This window comes from Takifugu flavidus, chromosome 9 (genome assembly GCF_003711565.1).
Source record: "Takifugu flavidus isolate HTHZ2018 chromosome 9, ASM371156v2, whole genome shotgun sequence".
Classification (NCBI taxonomy): Eukaryota; Metazoa; Chordata; class Actinopteri; order Tetraodontiformes; family Tetraodontidae; genus Takifugu; species Takifugu flavidus.
In genome coordinates, this window is record NC_079528.1 from 15,039,361 (window position 1) to 15,055,882 (window position 16,522).

The 16,522-nt window shown below is 45.8% G+C and overlaps 1 protein-coding gene across 1 annotated transcript; it reads left to right on the forward strand.

The window, feature by feature from the left end:
• The first annotated feature begins 597 nt into the window (after nt 1-597).
• On the forward strand, nt 598-15,747 carry LOC130531839 (long-chain-fatty-acid--CoA ligase 1-like). The gene is made up of 21 exons (XM_057044010.1): nt 598-701; nt 2,316-2,639; nt 3,341-3,455; nt 3,534-3,598; nt 3,788-3,889; nt 4,204-4,303; nt 4,376-4,551; nt 4,692-4,724; nt 4,832-4,883; nt 5,387-5,460; nt 7,059-7,136; nt 7,227-7,361; nt 8,624-8,758; nt 8,925-9,020; nt 9,883-9,955; nt 10,034-10,122; nt 10,190-10,306; nt 10,403-10,546; nt 14,077-14,181; nt 14,644-14,715; nt 14,953-15,747. The coding sequence occupies exons 2-21, from the start codon at nt 2,454-2,456 to the stop codon at nt 15,091-15,093; spliced, it is 2,088 nt and encodes a 695-aa protein (XP_056899990.1). The 5' UTR covers nt 598-701; nt 2,316-2,453; the 3' UTR covers nt 15,094-15,747.
• Nucleotides 15,748-16,522: the final 775 nt, after the last annotated feature.

Consider the following 16,522-nt stretch of genomic DNA (forward strand, 5'->3'; position numbering starts at 1 on the left):
ACCACCTCGTCCAAGTTATCAAGTCTACAGCCAACAACAGACCCTGCCTTTTTAATGAGTTTGTTGAGTCTGTTGGCATCCTTTGCTTTAATGCCTGCACCCCAGCACACTGCAGCAAAGAAGATGGTGCTAGCCATGACAGACTGGTAGAACATGTAGAGCATCCTGCTGCAAACACTGAAGGACCTGAGTCTCCTGAGGAAATAGAGTCTGCTCATGGCCTTCTTGTAAACAGCATCGGTGTTTGTGGACCACTCCAGTTTATTGTCCAGCTGAACGCCCAGGAACCTGTAAGATGGGACTAGTTCCACATCTTTCCCACTAATGCAGACTGGGGAGGGTGGGGACTTGCTTTTTCTGAAATCCACCACCATCTCCTTCGTCTTGGTCACGTTGAGCTGCAGAAGGTTCTCCCTGCTCCACCTGACAAAACTCTCCACAAGGATAAGAGTGAAGGTAAGAAACAATTAAAAAAAAAAAAAACATGAATTAAAGAATCTTAAAGCGGTGGTCACCGTCATCATCGCCTGTCCACCTCATCCCGTACTGGTCAGTTAATGCAGGTCCTCGTTTGACCACGCCCACATTTAGCCCCTCCCCCCCCCCCCCCGCGCACCCTGCCGCCAGCCCCGGGGCTGCTGGGAGACTTGCAGGGCTGCTCGTGCGGCGTGGACCTGAGCGGGGCGAGCTGCTGTTCACAGGTAGGTTTCCCACAAATACACATGCTCTGGCCCTTCACTTCTGCCGAACTGCAGAAGTGAAGGGGCCGAGCGTCGGTGCGACACCCTTCAGAGTGCGGCCCAACTGCAGAAGTTTGAGTTCCTGTTTGACCATGACTTTATGCTGCTGCCGCTGTTTGGTCATCGCGACCCTTCTGTGCATGAGCCGTAGCGGCGAAACCAAGTGACCAGCATGTGACCTTTCAACTTTTACTGTTAGTCGCGTCCGATCTGCAGGCTCGGTCCGTCATGGATGACCTTAGGTCCAGTTGGAAGTTACTAAAGTCACTGGCGTGATTATATCGGGTTCCTATCAACCAACCGTGTTGATGTAATCACACAACACAAGTGGTTTTAATCAATAGAGAGAGTAATCAGAGAAACAAGCTGCAGCGGCGGAGGGCAGGTTTCGAGGTGAAAGGTGACTGGCCGCACATTGGCTGGCTGGCAGGAGGACACCCACCCCTCTCTTCACTGGTTTGCTGCTCTGTTGGGACCCTGCCCACCGCGCGCGTGCGCGGGTGCACGCACACACGGAGATGTGTGTATATATATATATCTCTATATATACATACAGATTTGTGTGTGTGTGTGTATATATATACATATGTGTGTATATATACCGGTATGTGTCCGTGATTTTGTTTTCTTAAGACGCCAACTCGTCTCCTCCAGAAGCCCAATGTGACCTCACTCAGAGGTCACATTGTATGTGGCACTAGTGGAGGCCAACCAGCTCTGCGGAGACCACGCCCACAGATCACGCCCACCAAATCACGCCCTCCTTTCGTAGTACAGAAGCCTGGATCCACATAGAAACTGTACCGTACTCAGCTTCTCTTACACTTTTAACACACACACACACACACACACACACACACACACACACACACACACACACACACACAACTCACCACTAACACCAACTCTTGTTATCACAAAAATCCAAGAATAAAGCAGTGCATTTAGGAGGGGGCTCAAGAATCACTTTGATCATCCAGACCAGAAGTAAATGAAGCATTTTTGGGACTGCTTTAATTAGGTATTCGGGTAGCAACGGGCTTTTGCTGACTTCATTAGGAGGAAACACATTCCTTATTGTGTTACTGTCGATGGCCAACAGTGGACATCGGCTCACATTAGCACTATACTCTTTACAAGTCAAACAAAAACATTTCTAAAGTAGCAAACCTGAACATCTCTGAGGGCTACCACAATTTAAAGAGAATACAGAGTCTCCTAGTGTGAGAGCACAACATCACTACACTACAAAATATATCAAATCATAAAAATGGGGTTCTTTTAGCACAATGCATCATTTTTGTGTGTGAGTGTGTTAGTTCAACTCTTCAGAAGGTTGAAAATGCCTCTTCATTTGGAGGGATTTTTAAATGTCCTCTTTAAAGGTGGGCCATTATGTGTAGTGAGGGCAGCTCTGCGGCAGGAACTCTGTCTCCTGGTCTTGAGGGTTCTTCCTACAATAATCTGCTTTGTGGCCGTCACAGCTCCGGCTTTAGCCTCTGTACTTGTAAATGATTCTGTTTGGAGTATTTGAGAGAGTTGAGTATTAAATTTTTTTTCTTTGGTTTCATTTAGGCTTCCAATCCCACCATCTACACACACTCCTTCCTGTCATCAAGCCCTGTGAAGGTCCCCTGAGGGTGACTGGAGTCCTCCAGGACACACCTGTCCCTGCACCTTCTTTTCCATCGGAGAAGCAGCATCATTTGGAGGATGGACTTTGTGTGTCGTCTGGGCTTGCCAAGCCTGGACAGTGTCAGCCAGTACATCAGGAGCATCTCCACTCCCGTGTGGGTAGGGACAGGGGTGGTGGCGGCTGCTACAACCTACCTCCTGACGAGCCGACCCACTGCCCCACCACCCATCTGTGACCTGAACCTGCAGTCCATTGAGATCCCTGTAAGTTTAAGTCTGGGAGAGAGGTGAGGTTTTTTCAAGCTGTGGACATCAACATGTCCTACACACGCTTGCTTCCTCTAGAATTTGACCTCAAGTCATTGACCCAGGACCTACTGACTGGCTGCTCTATCAGGTTTCTGGGGGACTTGATTAGAAACGTTCAGCTTTATAGACTCAAGTATCAATTTCTTCTATCTTACACGTCTAGCTTCAATGTTGGAAAATCCATTTTGTTTCTGAAGAAATATGTGTCCTTGTACCTGTTAAGAAATGTTTCTTATCACCGTCTGGGACCTTCTAACCAGTGTTTGCACTCTGGATCCCATTCGATCCGTAGGTAGGTAATCCCCTAGAGGCCACCATATATGCAGAAAAGGCTCATCTTCCCCTTTAATTTGGATCCATAGCACAAACTCTACATATTACTTTGTACCACCAGGTTTCTGACCAAATGTAAAGGTTCATTGAGTTGATCTTCATTACGTTGAGCTTTGTGAGTTCCTCTAGTCATCCAAATGGGACCCAAGACTCAAGTGGGTCCTGAATAGGATTAAGCATCCGAAGGGGAACGTTCTTTTTTTTAAAAGTTCGACCAAGAAATTTGACAAATGGGTTCTGCTGTGGGAAGTATGCTAACGTGCCTTCGTTGTTCCCATCAGTAATTACCTGCTGTTCCACTAAATATGCTCCTTGTTTTCCAGGGTGGAGAGTTGGCTCGGAAGTCAGTTCTGCAAAAGGGAGACGCTTATTTAAAATATTACTATGATGATGCCAAAACCATGTATGAGAGTTTCCTCAGAGGATGCAGAGTCTCCAGTACGTAGATCCCCCAGCAGGCACGTGGCTGTGTTGATGAAGGAAGGCTTGACTCATGAGTATGACTGTCACCTCCAGATGATGGTCCCTGTCTGGGCTCAAGAAAACCAAAGCAGTCGTACGAATGGCTGTCCTACAGTCAGGTAAGGGTCCCCAGGAACCGCTGAGCCAGCAAAATGCTCGGCCGTCCCTCTGGCAGGGGCACACAGAGGAGAAACTCCAGTTAAGGAGAAATGGAAAATGTTTGTCTTTTAAAAGCTGGATAAAGCTTAAAATGCTCATCAGAGGCGTGTGTGTGTGTCTGTCTGTGTGGGTGTGTGTGTGTGTTCCAGGTGAAGGAGCGTGCAGAGAATCTCGGTTCGGCGTTTCTTCACAAAGGTCACTCCAAGAGCAACCGCCCCCACATCGGCATCTTCTCCCAGAACAGACCAGAGGTATCTTCTCCCCTCAGTGTGTCTACAGAAATGAGCCAGCAGGCAGCAGCGTCTCCACAATGGTTCCGGTGCCAGTGGGCCTGAATTGGATGGTGGGGCTGCAGAAGGCCTGAAACGAGCTCCTGTTAGCAGATGTTAGCAGATGTTTTTGGTTGGTCTAATATGTCATCCAGTGATGTTAGGAGCAGTCCCACCCCGTCAGAGGAGAAATGGAAGTAGGAGCAGGAGCGCTGCCTGCATCCATCCTCCTGCTCCACCACAACCACAGGAAGGATCTGCTGCAAGAAGTCATGCTAGCCTGTTTGTGTGTGCAGTGGACCCTCGGGGAACTTGCCTGTTACACTTACTCTCTGGTCTCGGTTCCGTTGTACGACACTCTGGGAACCGAAGCTATCGTCTACATCATCGAGAAAAGTAGAGCTGCAGGACTGCACAGCCGGCCAGCTCTGTGAGGACACGTGAACTGATGTGTGCATATTTCTACAGCTTCCATCTCAACCATCATGTGTGATGTGGGCAGCAAGGTTGAGTTAATACTGAGCTCCTTGGAGGGCAGGAAGCACCCAGTCCGAAACATCGTGTTGATTGAGAAGCCCCCGGTGGAGCTCATCACCCGAGCAGAACAGTGTGGAATCGATGTGATGAGCATGGAGGGGATGGAGGTCAGCAGCCTCTTTGGGTTTAGAGGGGGGTGGATAATTTTGGGGGGGGGGGGGGGGGGGGGGGGGGGTGGATGGATGCATGCATGGATGCAGCAGCTGCCTGACTGTCTCTGACTGCCCCCTCTGTCTCTCTTGTGCAGGCTCTGGGGAAGGCCCACCATCAGGAACCAGTGGTGAGTGACCTGCAGCAGGATCCCTGAGGAAGCACTGCTGCTGCTGATGATGATGATGATGATGATGATGATGATGATGATGATGATTCTTCCACTCTTCCCACCAGCCTCCACATCCCGAGGACATGGCTGTCATCTGCTTCACCAGTGGAACCACAGGTCTCTGTCTCTTCTTTCTTTCTGGGACCACATTCATAAATGACAGAAAAACAAGGTTTCTCTTCTTTTCCTGTAATAATCTGCTGAGACGTCACCAAAATCTTGATGAGTTGGAGCGTTGTGAGGAGGATCAGCGTCACCGTGATGCTGGTTCCCCGTTAAGGACCTCAGCGTTCCCTCAGCTTTGCTTTTCATCAACTCGCTCTATCATTACATGCTGAGATCTTTAGGACTCCTCCTTCACTGGAGCAGTTTGGTGTCCAACCTCTGCTTTAAGGTCTGCTTCAATCAGTTAGCTAACATCATAGTGGCCCGGTTGCCATGGAGACAAGGTCTTACTCTCAGGTTTTATCAGTTTCAATGAAACTAGTTTTGAGAGCATGTCTGAAGGAAAGCCTTTATTTTACCTGTTGACTTAAAACCTCAGAAAACATCTCACAGGTAAAAGAGAGTGAAGTGTGTGTGTGTGTGTGTGTGTGTGTGTGTGTGTGTTTGTGTTTCAGGGAATCCGAAGGGAGCCAAGTTGACCCATGAGAACATTGTCTCCAACTGTTCAGGTGTCATTAAAACCACAGAGGTTAGTAGTAGTTGTTGTTCTTCTTCATTCATTTGAACCTGATCATTTCTGAGGATTAATCTCATGCCACATTTTGAGCTGTTCATTTTTCCCACATTTCCTCCAGAAGTTTTTATTGATTCAGCAATGCTGACAAACTGTCCAGCTGCAGGTTTCTGTGTTAATGGCTGCAAGAGAAAATGTCTTTAGCCTCAAACAGTTGGGCAAATTGGTTGGACTCACTCAAGCCTCATGAGCCAGCTCTTGATGGGCCAGGGCTGGGCTGGGGGCCTGTGCTGACATCTGGCTACACCTGCTAACATCTAGCTACGCATGCTAACATCTAGCTATGCATGCTAGCACCTAGCTATGCCTGCTAACATCTGGCTACACCTGTTAGCATCTAGCTGCACTTGCTAACATTTAGGTACACCTTCTAGCATCTGGCTACACCTGCTAAAATCTGGCTATGCCTGCTAACATCTGGCTATGCCTGCTAGCATCTGGCTACACCTGCTATCATCTGGCTATGCCTGCTAATATCCAGCTACACTTGCTAACATCTAGCTATGCCTGCTAGCACTTGGCTACGCCTGCTAACATCTGGCTACACCTGCCAATACCTGACTATGCCTGCTAACATCTAGCTACACCTGCTAGCATGAGTGAGCTATAGGTGTGTGGGTATGAGAAGAGGAGAGGCAACACCCACGTACTGGGCAGAGGACAAGTGTGATGCTTCTGGCAGGGATGCCTTGATGAGCCTTAGATTTTCACTATATTCATTCATAGAAATGGGTTTTTTATTTCAGTTTGTAGTGTTTAGTGTTAGACTTTGCACAAAGTCTTATTTCTAGCTGAATGAGGATCAGTGCACTGATCGTTGCATCAGTCTGGTCTTGAGTAAGAAGTGGTATTTTCCTGTAACCGCCAGGGGGCAGCAGTGAACCAAGGACTGAGCTCTTATGTGAAAAAGCCATTATGATCAAATATACAAGGACTAACGTACTTGAATTGATGTTGGGTGTTGTTCTTTGATGTTTATTTGATCATTATTTCTTTCCATATTTGTTCTTTGTAACTTCTTTTTTTGCTTTTTAAGGTTTTTCTTTAATTTTTGTTTTTCTTTCATTTTCTTAACTCCCCCCTCTTCAAAAAAGCCTGAAACTAAATTGACCAAATTGACTAAATTGCTGATTTCCTGTTGATTTAAGAACGTTTCGTTATAAGTGGTATTATGGCGCCACTTAGCGGCCATTTCTCAATACTACGTGGTGCTTGACGTCAGCTGGAACCGTCAGTTAGTATGGTTCAACTTTGACCCAGTACACTTTAGTTCCAGTGACCTCTAGAGGCAGGTGGGATACAGGACACTTTGATCTACCGGTACTTCTGCCATTTAGTGACGTTTGGAAGTGTGAAAGGGTGAAAATTGTCTATATAAGTCATTAATAAGTGAGCCTCTGAAACGACTTTGTTTATGAGTCAGGATAAGTGTGTGTAAAGTCTTGTGATACTTTTATGTGTTCATTTGATACTTGAGCACATTTGTTGCTTCCAAACTGCTTTTCAGGGATCAGAAGTGATCATTTTCAGCCCTGCTGTTGTTGTCTCCACAGGTGTCCTGTCCTTTCCACTCCAGTGACACACACATGTCATACTTGCCTTTGGCTCACATGTTTGAGAGAGTTGTTCAGGTACTGTGCAGCTTTCCTGTGACTGCTCATTATTGCAACACTTTATTTCACCTGGGTTCTCAGCAGCATTGTTGATGCCCTTCATGCCAGGGGGTGGTACTGGTGCATGGCGCCAGGATCGGCTTCTTCCAAGGTGACATCCGCTCCCTCTCCGATGACCTGTGCACGCTGAAGCCAACGGTGTTCCCTGTGGTTCCCAGACTGCTCAACAGAATACATGACAGGGTAACTCTGACCCTGGGTTGGGACAGTCCTTGTGCCCCCCCCTGAATTTCCTCTACTGACCCTCTCGTGCACCCATTTTGAGCTCTTCTTGAACATTTGTAATATTTTGGAGAGTTGTGAGATCAGTGTGTACTTTGTGTCCAGGTGTTTGTTCCCAGAGTTACACTAAGGATTCTTTCTGATTCCACTGGATTTGCAACCGGGTGGAACTGATAAATCAGATGTTAGCGGTTACACGCTTTCCTCATGTGTTGACTTTGACAGCATTAATATTGAATATTTCTAATTTTATAAAGAAATTATTCATGATTGAGCGTAACAGGGTGAGGTGCCGTGTGGCCGGGCAAGCGTGGCTAATGCGTGCCATAGTGCGGGGGACACCAGAGAAGAAGTGTGTGTGGGTTGCTCGTGCCCTATGTGCTCTCTTAAACAGATAGCGAGAGACGTGGGTGTTTAGGTCAAGAGGTGGATCAAGAGGGCAAGTTCGTCCTTTAAATGATGGCTCAGGCCTCTGAAGAGACAGTTGGTTCCATCCAGAATCAGCTGCTAGCCTCCTAATTCTGCCACCGTGGTAGTTCCAGATTTACTGGCTCTCCATTCAGCCGTTTCAGCCTCAACTACCACCAAACTGGTCCGAACTGAGGTTGAACATCTTCCACCTGCTTTCAACAGTCCGGCAGCCCTTTATGGACTGCTGTGACCTGGAGAAGCTGCATTGAGAGGGCATTTTGCAAGAATGTTGTCAAAGGCTAAAAATTGTGAGAGAGAACAACCGTGGCTATGAAATGATTTTCTATTTTTTCTACCGTTGGAGGCCACAATAAAATTGTGTGTTGCATTCTGGGGCCAAATATGTCGGATTGTTGTTCAGGAAGTTCTTTCCAACAGAGATCTAAATGTCATCAGCGAGGACTGGTCAAAGAGGCAGTAAACATGGCAAAAATATGGGAAAAATCTATATGAAACCTGAGACACACACAGTTCTTTGTGCCCTTAAAGTAATCCAACAGGGCTCAACGTCTTCATAGTTGGGTGCTCTTTAAGGCCTTTCATAGTGTTCAGGGGCAGATTTTAGTTGCTGGGTCAGTTTATAACTCTTCCAAAAATGAATTTTCTAATAAGATGTGCCACCTTTGCAGGAGTTTCCAGCCTGGATAGCAGAGGATTAAATTGTGTGTGTGTGTGTGTGTGTGTGTGTGTGTGTGTGTGTGTGTGTGTGTGTGTGTGTGTGTGTGTGTGTGTGTGTGTGTGTGTGTGTGTAGATATTTGGTCAGGCGAACTCGACTGTGAAGCGATGGCTGCTGGGCTTTGCCTTCAGGAGGAAGGAGGCAGAGTTAAGGAGAGGGATTGTGAGGCGAAACAGCATCTGGGATCAAATGATCTTCAGGAAGGTCCAGGTAAGGAAAACACCATATTCCGTATTTCCTATTGGGAGTAGGAATTTCTAACAAGGTATCAACAGATTTTCTTTCTTTTCTTCCGGGGAGGGTGTTACAATATTCAGACAACTGACTAAACTAAATGGTGCTGGACCGTGTTGCTGTGTTGTTGTTCCCCCCACAGGCCAGCCTTGGTGGGCGTGTGCGTCTCATCATAACAGGAGCTGCTCCCATCTCTCCAGATGTCCTCACCTTCCTCAGAGTGGCCATGGGCTGTCAGGTGCACTTCTAACTTGTCCCTGTTTCTGATATGCTTTTCATACTGTTACTACAACTGTTCTTTACCTCACATGATTGCGTTCACTCTAACTGCTGTTAATATTGTCACTAATGAGATGATCAAAAATCAGTCACAAAGAAGAATAATTAAGGTGCAAGCAGCAATAATGGATCCTCATGATCTTTTGACTCCTTGTCCCCGTGACCCTGGGACCCAGAGGTCTAGCCATACTGTGTCCCTGCACAGTGGACCCAACAATACCAAAGCCAATAATACCAATAACAAACTAATAATAATTAAAGCCACATGCAGCCTTGAACCAACCCTTTGTCTGCCTCCCTCTGCTCGCCTGTGACCCTCATACCCCTCATACCCAAGCACCCCTCATACCGTCACACATCACACCCCTCACACCCCTCACACCCCTCATACCCCTCACACCCCTCACACCCCTCAGACCCCTCACACCCCTCAGACCCCAAACACCCCTCATACCCAAACACCCCTCACACCCAAACACCCCTTTCACCGTCATACCCCTCACACCGTCATACCCCTCACACCGTCATACCCCTCACACCGTCACACCCCTCACACCCCTCATACCCCACATTCCCCTCACACCCCTCATACCCCTCACACCCCTCATACCCCTCACAACCCTCATACCCCTCACACCGTCACACCCCTCATACCCAAGCACCTCTCACACCCCTCATACCCAAGCACCCCTCATACCCAAGCACCCCTCACACCCCTAATACAGTAAACATTACAATTGCATTTGTGTCCGTGCTGGCTGGACCGTGCTCATCGCTCGGGCCCTAATTAGAAGCAATAAAAGGACGTGTGTTTCTGTCAGTTTTATGAAGGTTATGGGCAGACAGAGTGTACTGCTGGTTGTACAATGACCCTGGCAGGTGACTGGACAGCAGGTAAGATTCCGTTTCCTTATTGATTGTGTTGTTGCCTCTCGGATCTCCTGGAACTGAACACACATGTTACATTCTCAGGGCATGTGGGACCTCCTCTGCCTTGTAATGCCATTAAACTGGTTGACGTGGCTGACATGAACTATCTGGCTGTTAATGGCGAGGGAGAGGTGAGGACCAACAACACTTTTATGCACTGTATATTTTTTTCTAACGCATATGTATTTGGTGTTCCAGGTGTGTGTGAGCGGCCCCAATGTGTTCCAAGGCTATCTCCATGACCCTGAGAAGACTGCTGAGGCTATTGATGCTCATGGGTGGCTCCACACTGGAGACATTGGGAAGTGGCTGCCAGTGCGTAACAATAATCCTGTTGGTTGTACCTGTGATGGATTAGTGAAGTCAAGAATTTGCACAAACATGTAGCATGTGTGCATGCTTGTCTGGCAGAATGGGACGCTGAAGATCATTGATAGGAAGAAGCATATCTTTAAGCTGGCACAGGGCGAGTACATCGCCCCTGAAAAGATAGAGAACATCTACGCGAGGAGCAGTGCTGTGGCTCAGATCTACGTCCATGGCGACAGTCTGCAGGTTGGTGAATGCAACGTGACGAGCAATGTTCCTCTTACTGTTTCCACCTTTTCAATTTTGATGCTGGTTTCTTGTTTCACCTGATGCCTCTTTGTTACCATTGGAAATCAGTTTGTTCCACTTTGTACAAATAACAGTGAAATGATTATGTATTGTGATCAAAGCACAAATTCTGTGTTTTAGCTTCACTGTCGGTTGCTCATAGTACGAACAACAAAATAACATTGAAATATGAAGAACTAATGACAAATTTACAAGAAGCACATTTACAAAGCTTTCAAGAAATATAACTCAGTTGATTCTACTTTAGGAAATATTGGCGTTGAGTGTCAAGGCATCGATTTCTTGAGGTCATTTGATCAGAATAACCTTTAAGCTGCAGTGAGCCATCTGATTGGCTATGTGGAATTCCTGACTTTGGAGATGCTCCATCTCCCACAGGATGTTTGGATCATGAATTTGGCATTGCTAAGTTGTCATTGCTGCTGCCTCATTTCCCACCACTGTATCTCCAACAGTGTGGCAGCGAGGGGGCTGAGCCTTGACCTCGAAACGCTAGCGCGGGACAACAGTACCCCCTACCTACTCTCTACTTAGCCGTTGCTAGCAAATGACTTGTCTTGAGTGTCATCAGAGCCCTTCCAAATGCATGACTCAACTGCTTGTATTAAAAGAGCTGATTCTATCTTGAGAATTCTTTTTTGAATTACAGTGATCCCTCGTTTATCGCGGGAGTTGCATTCCAAAAATAACACGCGAAAAGTGAAATCCGTGAAGTAGTCATCTTTATAATTTTTTTATTATTTTACAATGCAATACTGAACTATAGAATGAAACCAAAAACCTGTTTTAAAGCCCAAAATTTGTTTAAAACAATAATTTTAATATAGTAATACAAGGTTGGAAACATTGTCACTGGCGTATTTCACAGTCCCAGCTGTGCCTCTTCGTCCTGACTCCGCTCCGCTGTAGCGTCTGTTTCTACTGAAGGCGCAGGAGTCTTTCTCCGAGAAAAGAACATTGTTATGGGTAGTTGTTGGTGCTCTTTCTTTTTCTGAGCAAGAAGATTTTTGTAAACGGATATGCCACCTTCGATTATATTTGAGAACTGCAATGAACGACTCGCAAAAAAAATCTGTGAAGCAGCGAAGCCATGAAAGATGAAACGCGATATAGCGAGGGATCACTGTAATTGCTTTTATTCAAATATCTCCACAATCCTGACATGGTGCCACCTCCCCCTGCTCAATACAAAGATGGATGTTATGGCGCTGTAATGTGGTTTGGCTGTCGTACCAGGGCACACTAATGATTACAGGTATCAGTATGAAATACTGGAATACAGCACTGGCCTCTTTGTCCTGGATGATGCGTTCCCTGACAGTTCCCTTATGCCTTCTTCCAGTCTTCCAAAGACTGTGCTCTTTTGCTCTTGTCAGTCTTCAGGTCCAGCACCCTGAAATCACTTTCTCACTGTTGATGCTGACACTGGTGTTCAACATGCACTATTTAGTGCAGCTGCCAGTTAAAGGGTGGTTAGATGTCTTGTTAGATGTGTGAAACTCTCATTCTTGTCATGCACAGTTGTGCTCCGGGGCCTTTCTGTGTAGTAGTTAGCAGCATGGCAGGAAAGGTTCCTGCACAGCCTTCCATAAACACAAGATGTTTCTGTCTTTCTGGCCTTTTTGAGTCCAACAACAAGCAACTGTTTCTGATGTCTAAACTAAGGAGTGCTCCCTTTGTGCTCCCTTTTAGCACAGCACTTTTCAGCTGTGCTACACAGTTGCTGAAACTGGGCCTCTATGCAAAAATTTCCATCATTCTTTACGAATTCACTGATTTTCTGAATTTGTTTTGAATGGCATGAACTGTAATGCAAAATGTTTGAGTGGTTGTGTATACCGGTAATTTAAATATTCAGATATGAATCCCATAAATGTGTTATTCTTAGAATACTGACTAATGATCACCAAATTCATAGCATCCTTGTGGGGTTGCTATTTTAAAGTATACTTCTCAAGCCTCTTAGAGATTTCATTGAATCTGAATTAAAATCCACCCTAACTCATGGACAACATGTTATATTTTGTAAGTATAAGGCCTTCACAGAGCAATATTCGCATTGTTTAAGAGATTAAGAACTTTCTTAGCGAAAGTTGAAACCCCTTCCTTACATATAAGGATAAGGAAGAACCTTATTGCCAAGTATGTTTTTACACATACAAGTAATTTGACTTGGTGTTTGTTGCTTGCAGTGCAGACAAAATAACAATAAAACAGTAAAATAAGGATAAAGATATGGGAAAATAAAAATAGGCATATTTACAATACAAATAAGCATATTTAAAGTCCACTATAAGGAAGTGAAAAGTGTCTTGTGCAGGGTGATGGTGCTGCTATATTGCAGTGGCCCCATAGAGTCTCTTACTCGGGGCGGGGGCAATATCTGTGGGGGTCCTGGGCCTTGTTGAGGAGGTCTGACACGGTGGGAAAGAAGCTGTTTCGCTGGCGAGAAGTTCTGGGTTAGGGTTAGTCTCAGTCTTCTGCCAGATGCGAGTGGCTCTAAAGGTTTAAATCCAGGGTGGGAGGGGTCCGCCACAATCCTGCCTGCACACCTCAGGGTCCTGGTGGTGTACAGGTCCTGAAGGGGGGGCAGGTAGCATCCAATCACCCTCTCTGCAGATCAGATGACACGCTGCAGTCTGCCTTTGTCCTTGGCAGTAGCTGATGGGGGAGGTGAGGATGGACTCAATGATGGCAGTGTAGAAGTGCACCATCATTGTCTTTGGTAGGTTGAATTTCTTCAGCTGCCACAGGAAGTACATCCTCTGTTGAGCTCTTTTGATAACAGAGCTGATGTTCAGCTTCGACTTAAGGTCCCGGGAGATGAGGGTGCCCAGGAAGTGGTAGGACTCCACAGTGTTGACTGGGGTGTGTGATGGCTGTAAGTGGGGCTGAGTTCTTCCTAAAGTCCACTACCATCTCCACTGTCTTATGTGCGTTAAGCAGCAGATTGTTTTCTGCGCACCAGTTCGCCAGGTTATCAATCTCCAGCCTATAAGCAGACTCATCCCCTCTGGAGATGAGCCTGATGAGGGTGGTGCCATCCACAAACTTCAGGGGCTTGACGGACTGGTGATTAGAAGTGCAGCTGTTGTATACATGGAGAATAGCAGAGGGAAGAGAACACAGCCTTGCGGGGAACCAGTGCTGATGATCAGAGAGTCCGAGGTGTGCTTCCCCAGCCTCACATGTTGCCTCCTGTCAGACAGGAAGTCTGTGATCCACCTGTGGGTGGAGTTGGGTACGCTCAGCCAGGAGAGCTTGACTTGTAAGGGGTGGTAAGATGGTGTTAAATGCAGAGCTGAAGTCCACAAACAGGATTCTGACATAGGTTCCTGCAGAGTCCAGGTGCTACATCAACTGTTGAAACTTAGTGTTCGTTGGTAACCCACTGTAGTGGTGCTTACATTTTCGTTTTCCAAATAGTTCAGTTATTCAGCATTTTTTTTTTTTTGACATCATCGTAGGCATTCTTGGTGGCGGTGGTGGTTCCAGACCCTGACTTCCTGTGTGGCTGGGCAAAGATGACTCTTGGTTTACAAGGCAGCTATGAGGAACTGTGTTCTAAAGAGGTAACGCTTTTCCCTTTCAGTTCTCTCTGCCTGTTCTCTCCTCCACCTGTCCTCCCCCTTCTCCTCCCCCCTTCTTCTCTCTCTACCGAGCCGGGCCCTCCATGAGTCCTGCTCAAGGTTTCTTCCTGTTAAAGGGGAGTTTTTCCTTGCCACTGTTACTTGTTGGGGATCAGGCCCTGGGATGGATGGATGGATGGATGGATGGGAAGCTGGTTACACAACACAATCATAACATAATAATAGTTTTAGTTGAAGCTGCTGAAAGACTACAGTGATATGTGCTGATCTACAAGTTATTTCACCCTTTATTTTGCTTCTCTTTCTGTTCTCCCTAGCTTTTCGGGCATTTTATATCATATAGTTTTATAAAACGGTCATTGTTGAGGTGTTATGTGATTTTTAGCCAAAATGTTTTTGCCAAAGTGCCAAAGGCAGATTTTTTTCTTTTTTTTGTCTGCACAGAAAGTGAAAGCAGCCATCTTGGAGGACATGATCCGACTGGGTATGGAAGGTGGGCTTAAAACATTCGAGCAGGTACACCGTCATTTCCTTTTTTAGATTATTAAAATTATTAGGTTTATTGATTGGGCTTTTGAAGGCAGCTTGCTGACCCGAGGAATTATGTCAGGAAATGTTCCGGACCTCTGATCATTTCCTTAAATGTTTTTGGCCATAGGACTTGTATTGGTGCAGCAGGTGTATTTGTGCAGTGTAGCAACACAGCCCATCCCAGTCAATAAACATGTTGCTTTCATGTATTTGCCTTTTAAGGTGAAGGCCATCTTTATCCACCCAGAGCTCTTCTCGGTTGAAAACGGCTTGCTCACTCCGACCCTGAAGGCCAAGAGGAATGAATTACGACAGATTTTCCGACCCCAGTTAGACCAGCTATACGCTGGCATCAAGCTGTAGGAGGCCACGTGAATACAAATGAGAAAAATGCAGATGCACTCAGTACCTACAGATCAGCCCATTTTACCTGTAACAAGCGTGACTGAATGTGTTGAGTGATCCAGGAGCCTAACGTGGAGGGTTATGGTCTCCATAGCTTTCTGCCGAAGCGCATGGGCTTTACAATCTCAGTGATCTTGCGCTGCTCGTGATCAACTCTGCTAGATATCAGTTCAATATTTTGACCACTGCAACCTTTCATTGACACTGAGCACAAACGACATGGTCGTGAAGGATGCTAATAACCCAAAAATCTCTTTGTGTGCCAGCATTTTAATATTTCATTGTCTGAGAGTTTGTATTTGTCTGCCAGGTGTGATGTTTATTTTAATTTAATTCAAATGAATGGAATTGGTAAATGAAGCCATATGAAAGAGATGCACTCCATACAAAACAGCTGTTCACAGGGAATTCAGGTGCTAAATAAATGATTTTATTTATAATAGCGTTATATTGGTAAAAGAGGTATTTCTGATCTATTTAACTGTGAATATTTCATTCTAAATTAAAACACCAATCTCTTCAATGTCTGATATTTTATCTAGTGTTTTCACATCAAATTGTTCAGTGAAATTTCAATAAGCAATGATTAAAAGTCCATTTTGTTTCTCCTGATCTGTGCAGTCTTTCACTTCAGTTTTAATTGATTTATTGATTTAATTGCACACCAGAGTCACCACTCTCTGTATGCAAACCCACGCTATGCAGAGGTCCCCACAACCACCACCTTTGGTGTTCTCCAGGCAGGACGGATCTTTAACGACCACGTGTCCTGGATGTCAAGAGTGGGACACAGATGCAACACAAAGGATCTCATTCATGAAATGTTACTAAATTAGCAAACAGATTTGCACATAAAAGCTGACTCCACTAAAAACCTGCTGTGGGTTTAGGAGCAGGTGAAACTGTTGGGGAAACTCGAATCTGATCATAAACATCTGTGAGTACCGGTAGATCATGAATAACAAACGATTGGAAAATTGACAACGTGCTGGCGCTAATCGGCTATTTGAATAAATCACTGCCCATTAATTGATAATGAGCACCATAAAAGGAGGTGGGCGTTGATGCGTCTAGTGTACCTGTCAGTCATGGCACAAACAAAACCAGAGAGAGAACAAAAGGTTATTTAGAGCAAAGGCGAGTTAAAAAAAAACCACTTTTTATATCATGGATTAGCAGTGGTGTGATGGGGACAGACAAATCAGAAACCTGGAAGGAGGTAAGAGACACAGTAAATGTGGTCTCCGCCATCCCCAGAACCATGCCTGAGAAAGTGTTTTAATATAAAAACAGGATAAAAATGTATTTGTGCACTGAAAAAACTCCCCTTTAACAGGAAGAAACCTTGAGCAGGAAGAGGCTCATATAGGGGGACCCTCCTGCTGAT

Bases quoted from the DNA above. Each gene is read 5' to 3' on its own strand.
- LOC130531839 (XM_057044010.1), top strand. From the start codon at position 2,454: ATGGACTTTGTGTGTCGTCTGGGCTTGCCAAGCCTGGACAGTGTCAGC. The intron at 3,456-3,533 runs GTACGTAGATCC...TGTCACCTCCAG, and splicing joins CAGAGGATGCAGAGTCTCCA to ATGATGGTCCCTGTCTGGGC. The intron at 9,956-10,033 runs GTAAGATTCCGT...TTACATTCTCAG, and splicing joins GGCAGGTGACTGGACAGCAG to GGCATGTGGGACCTCCTCTG.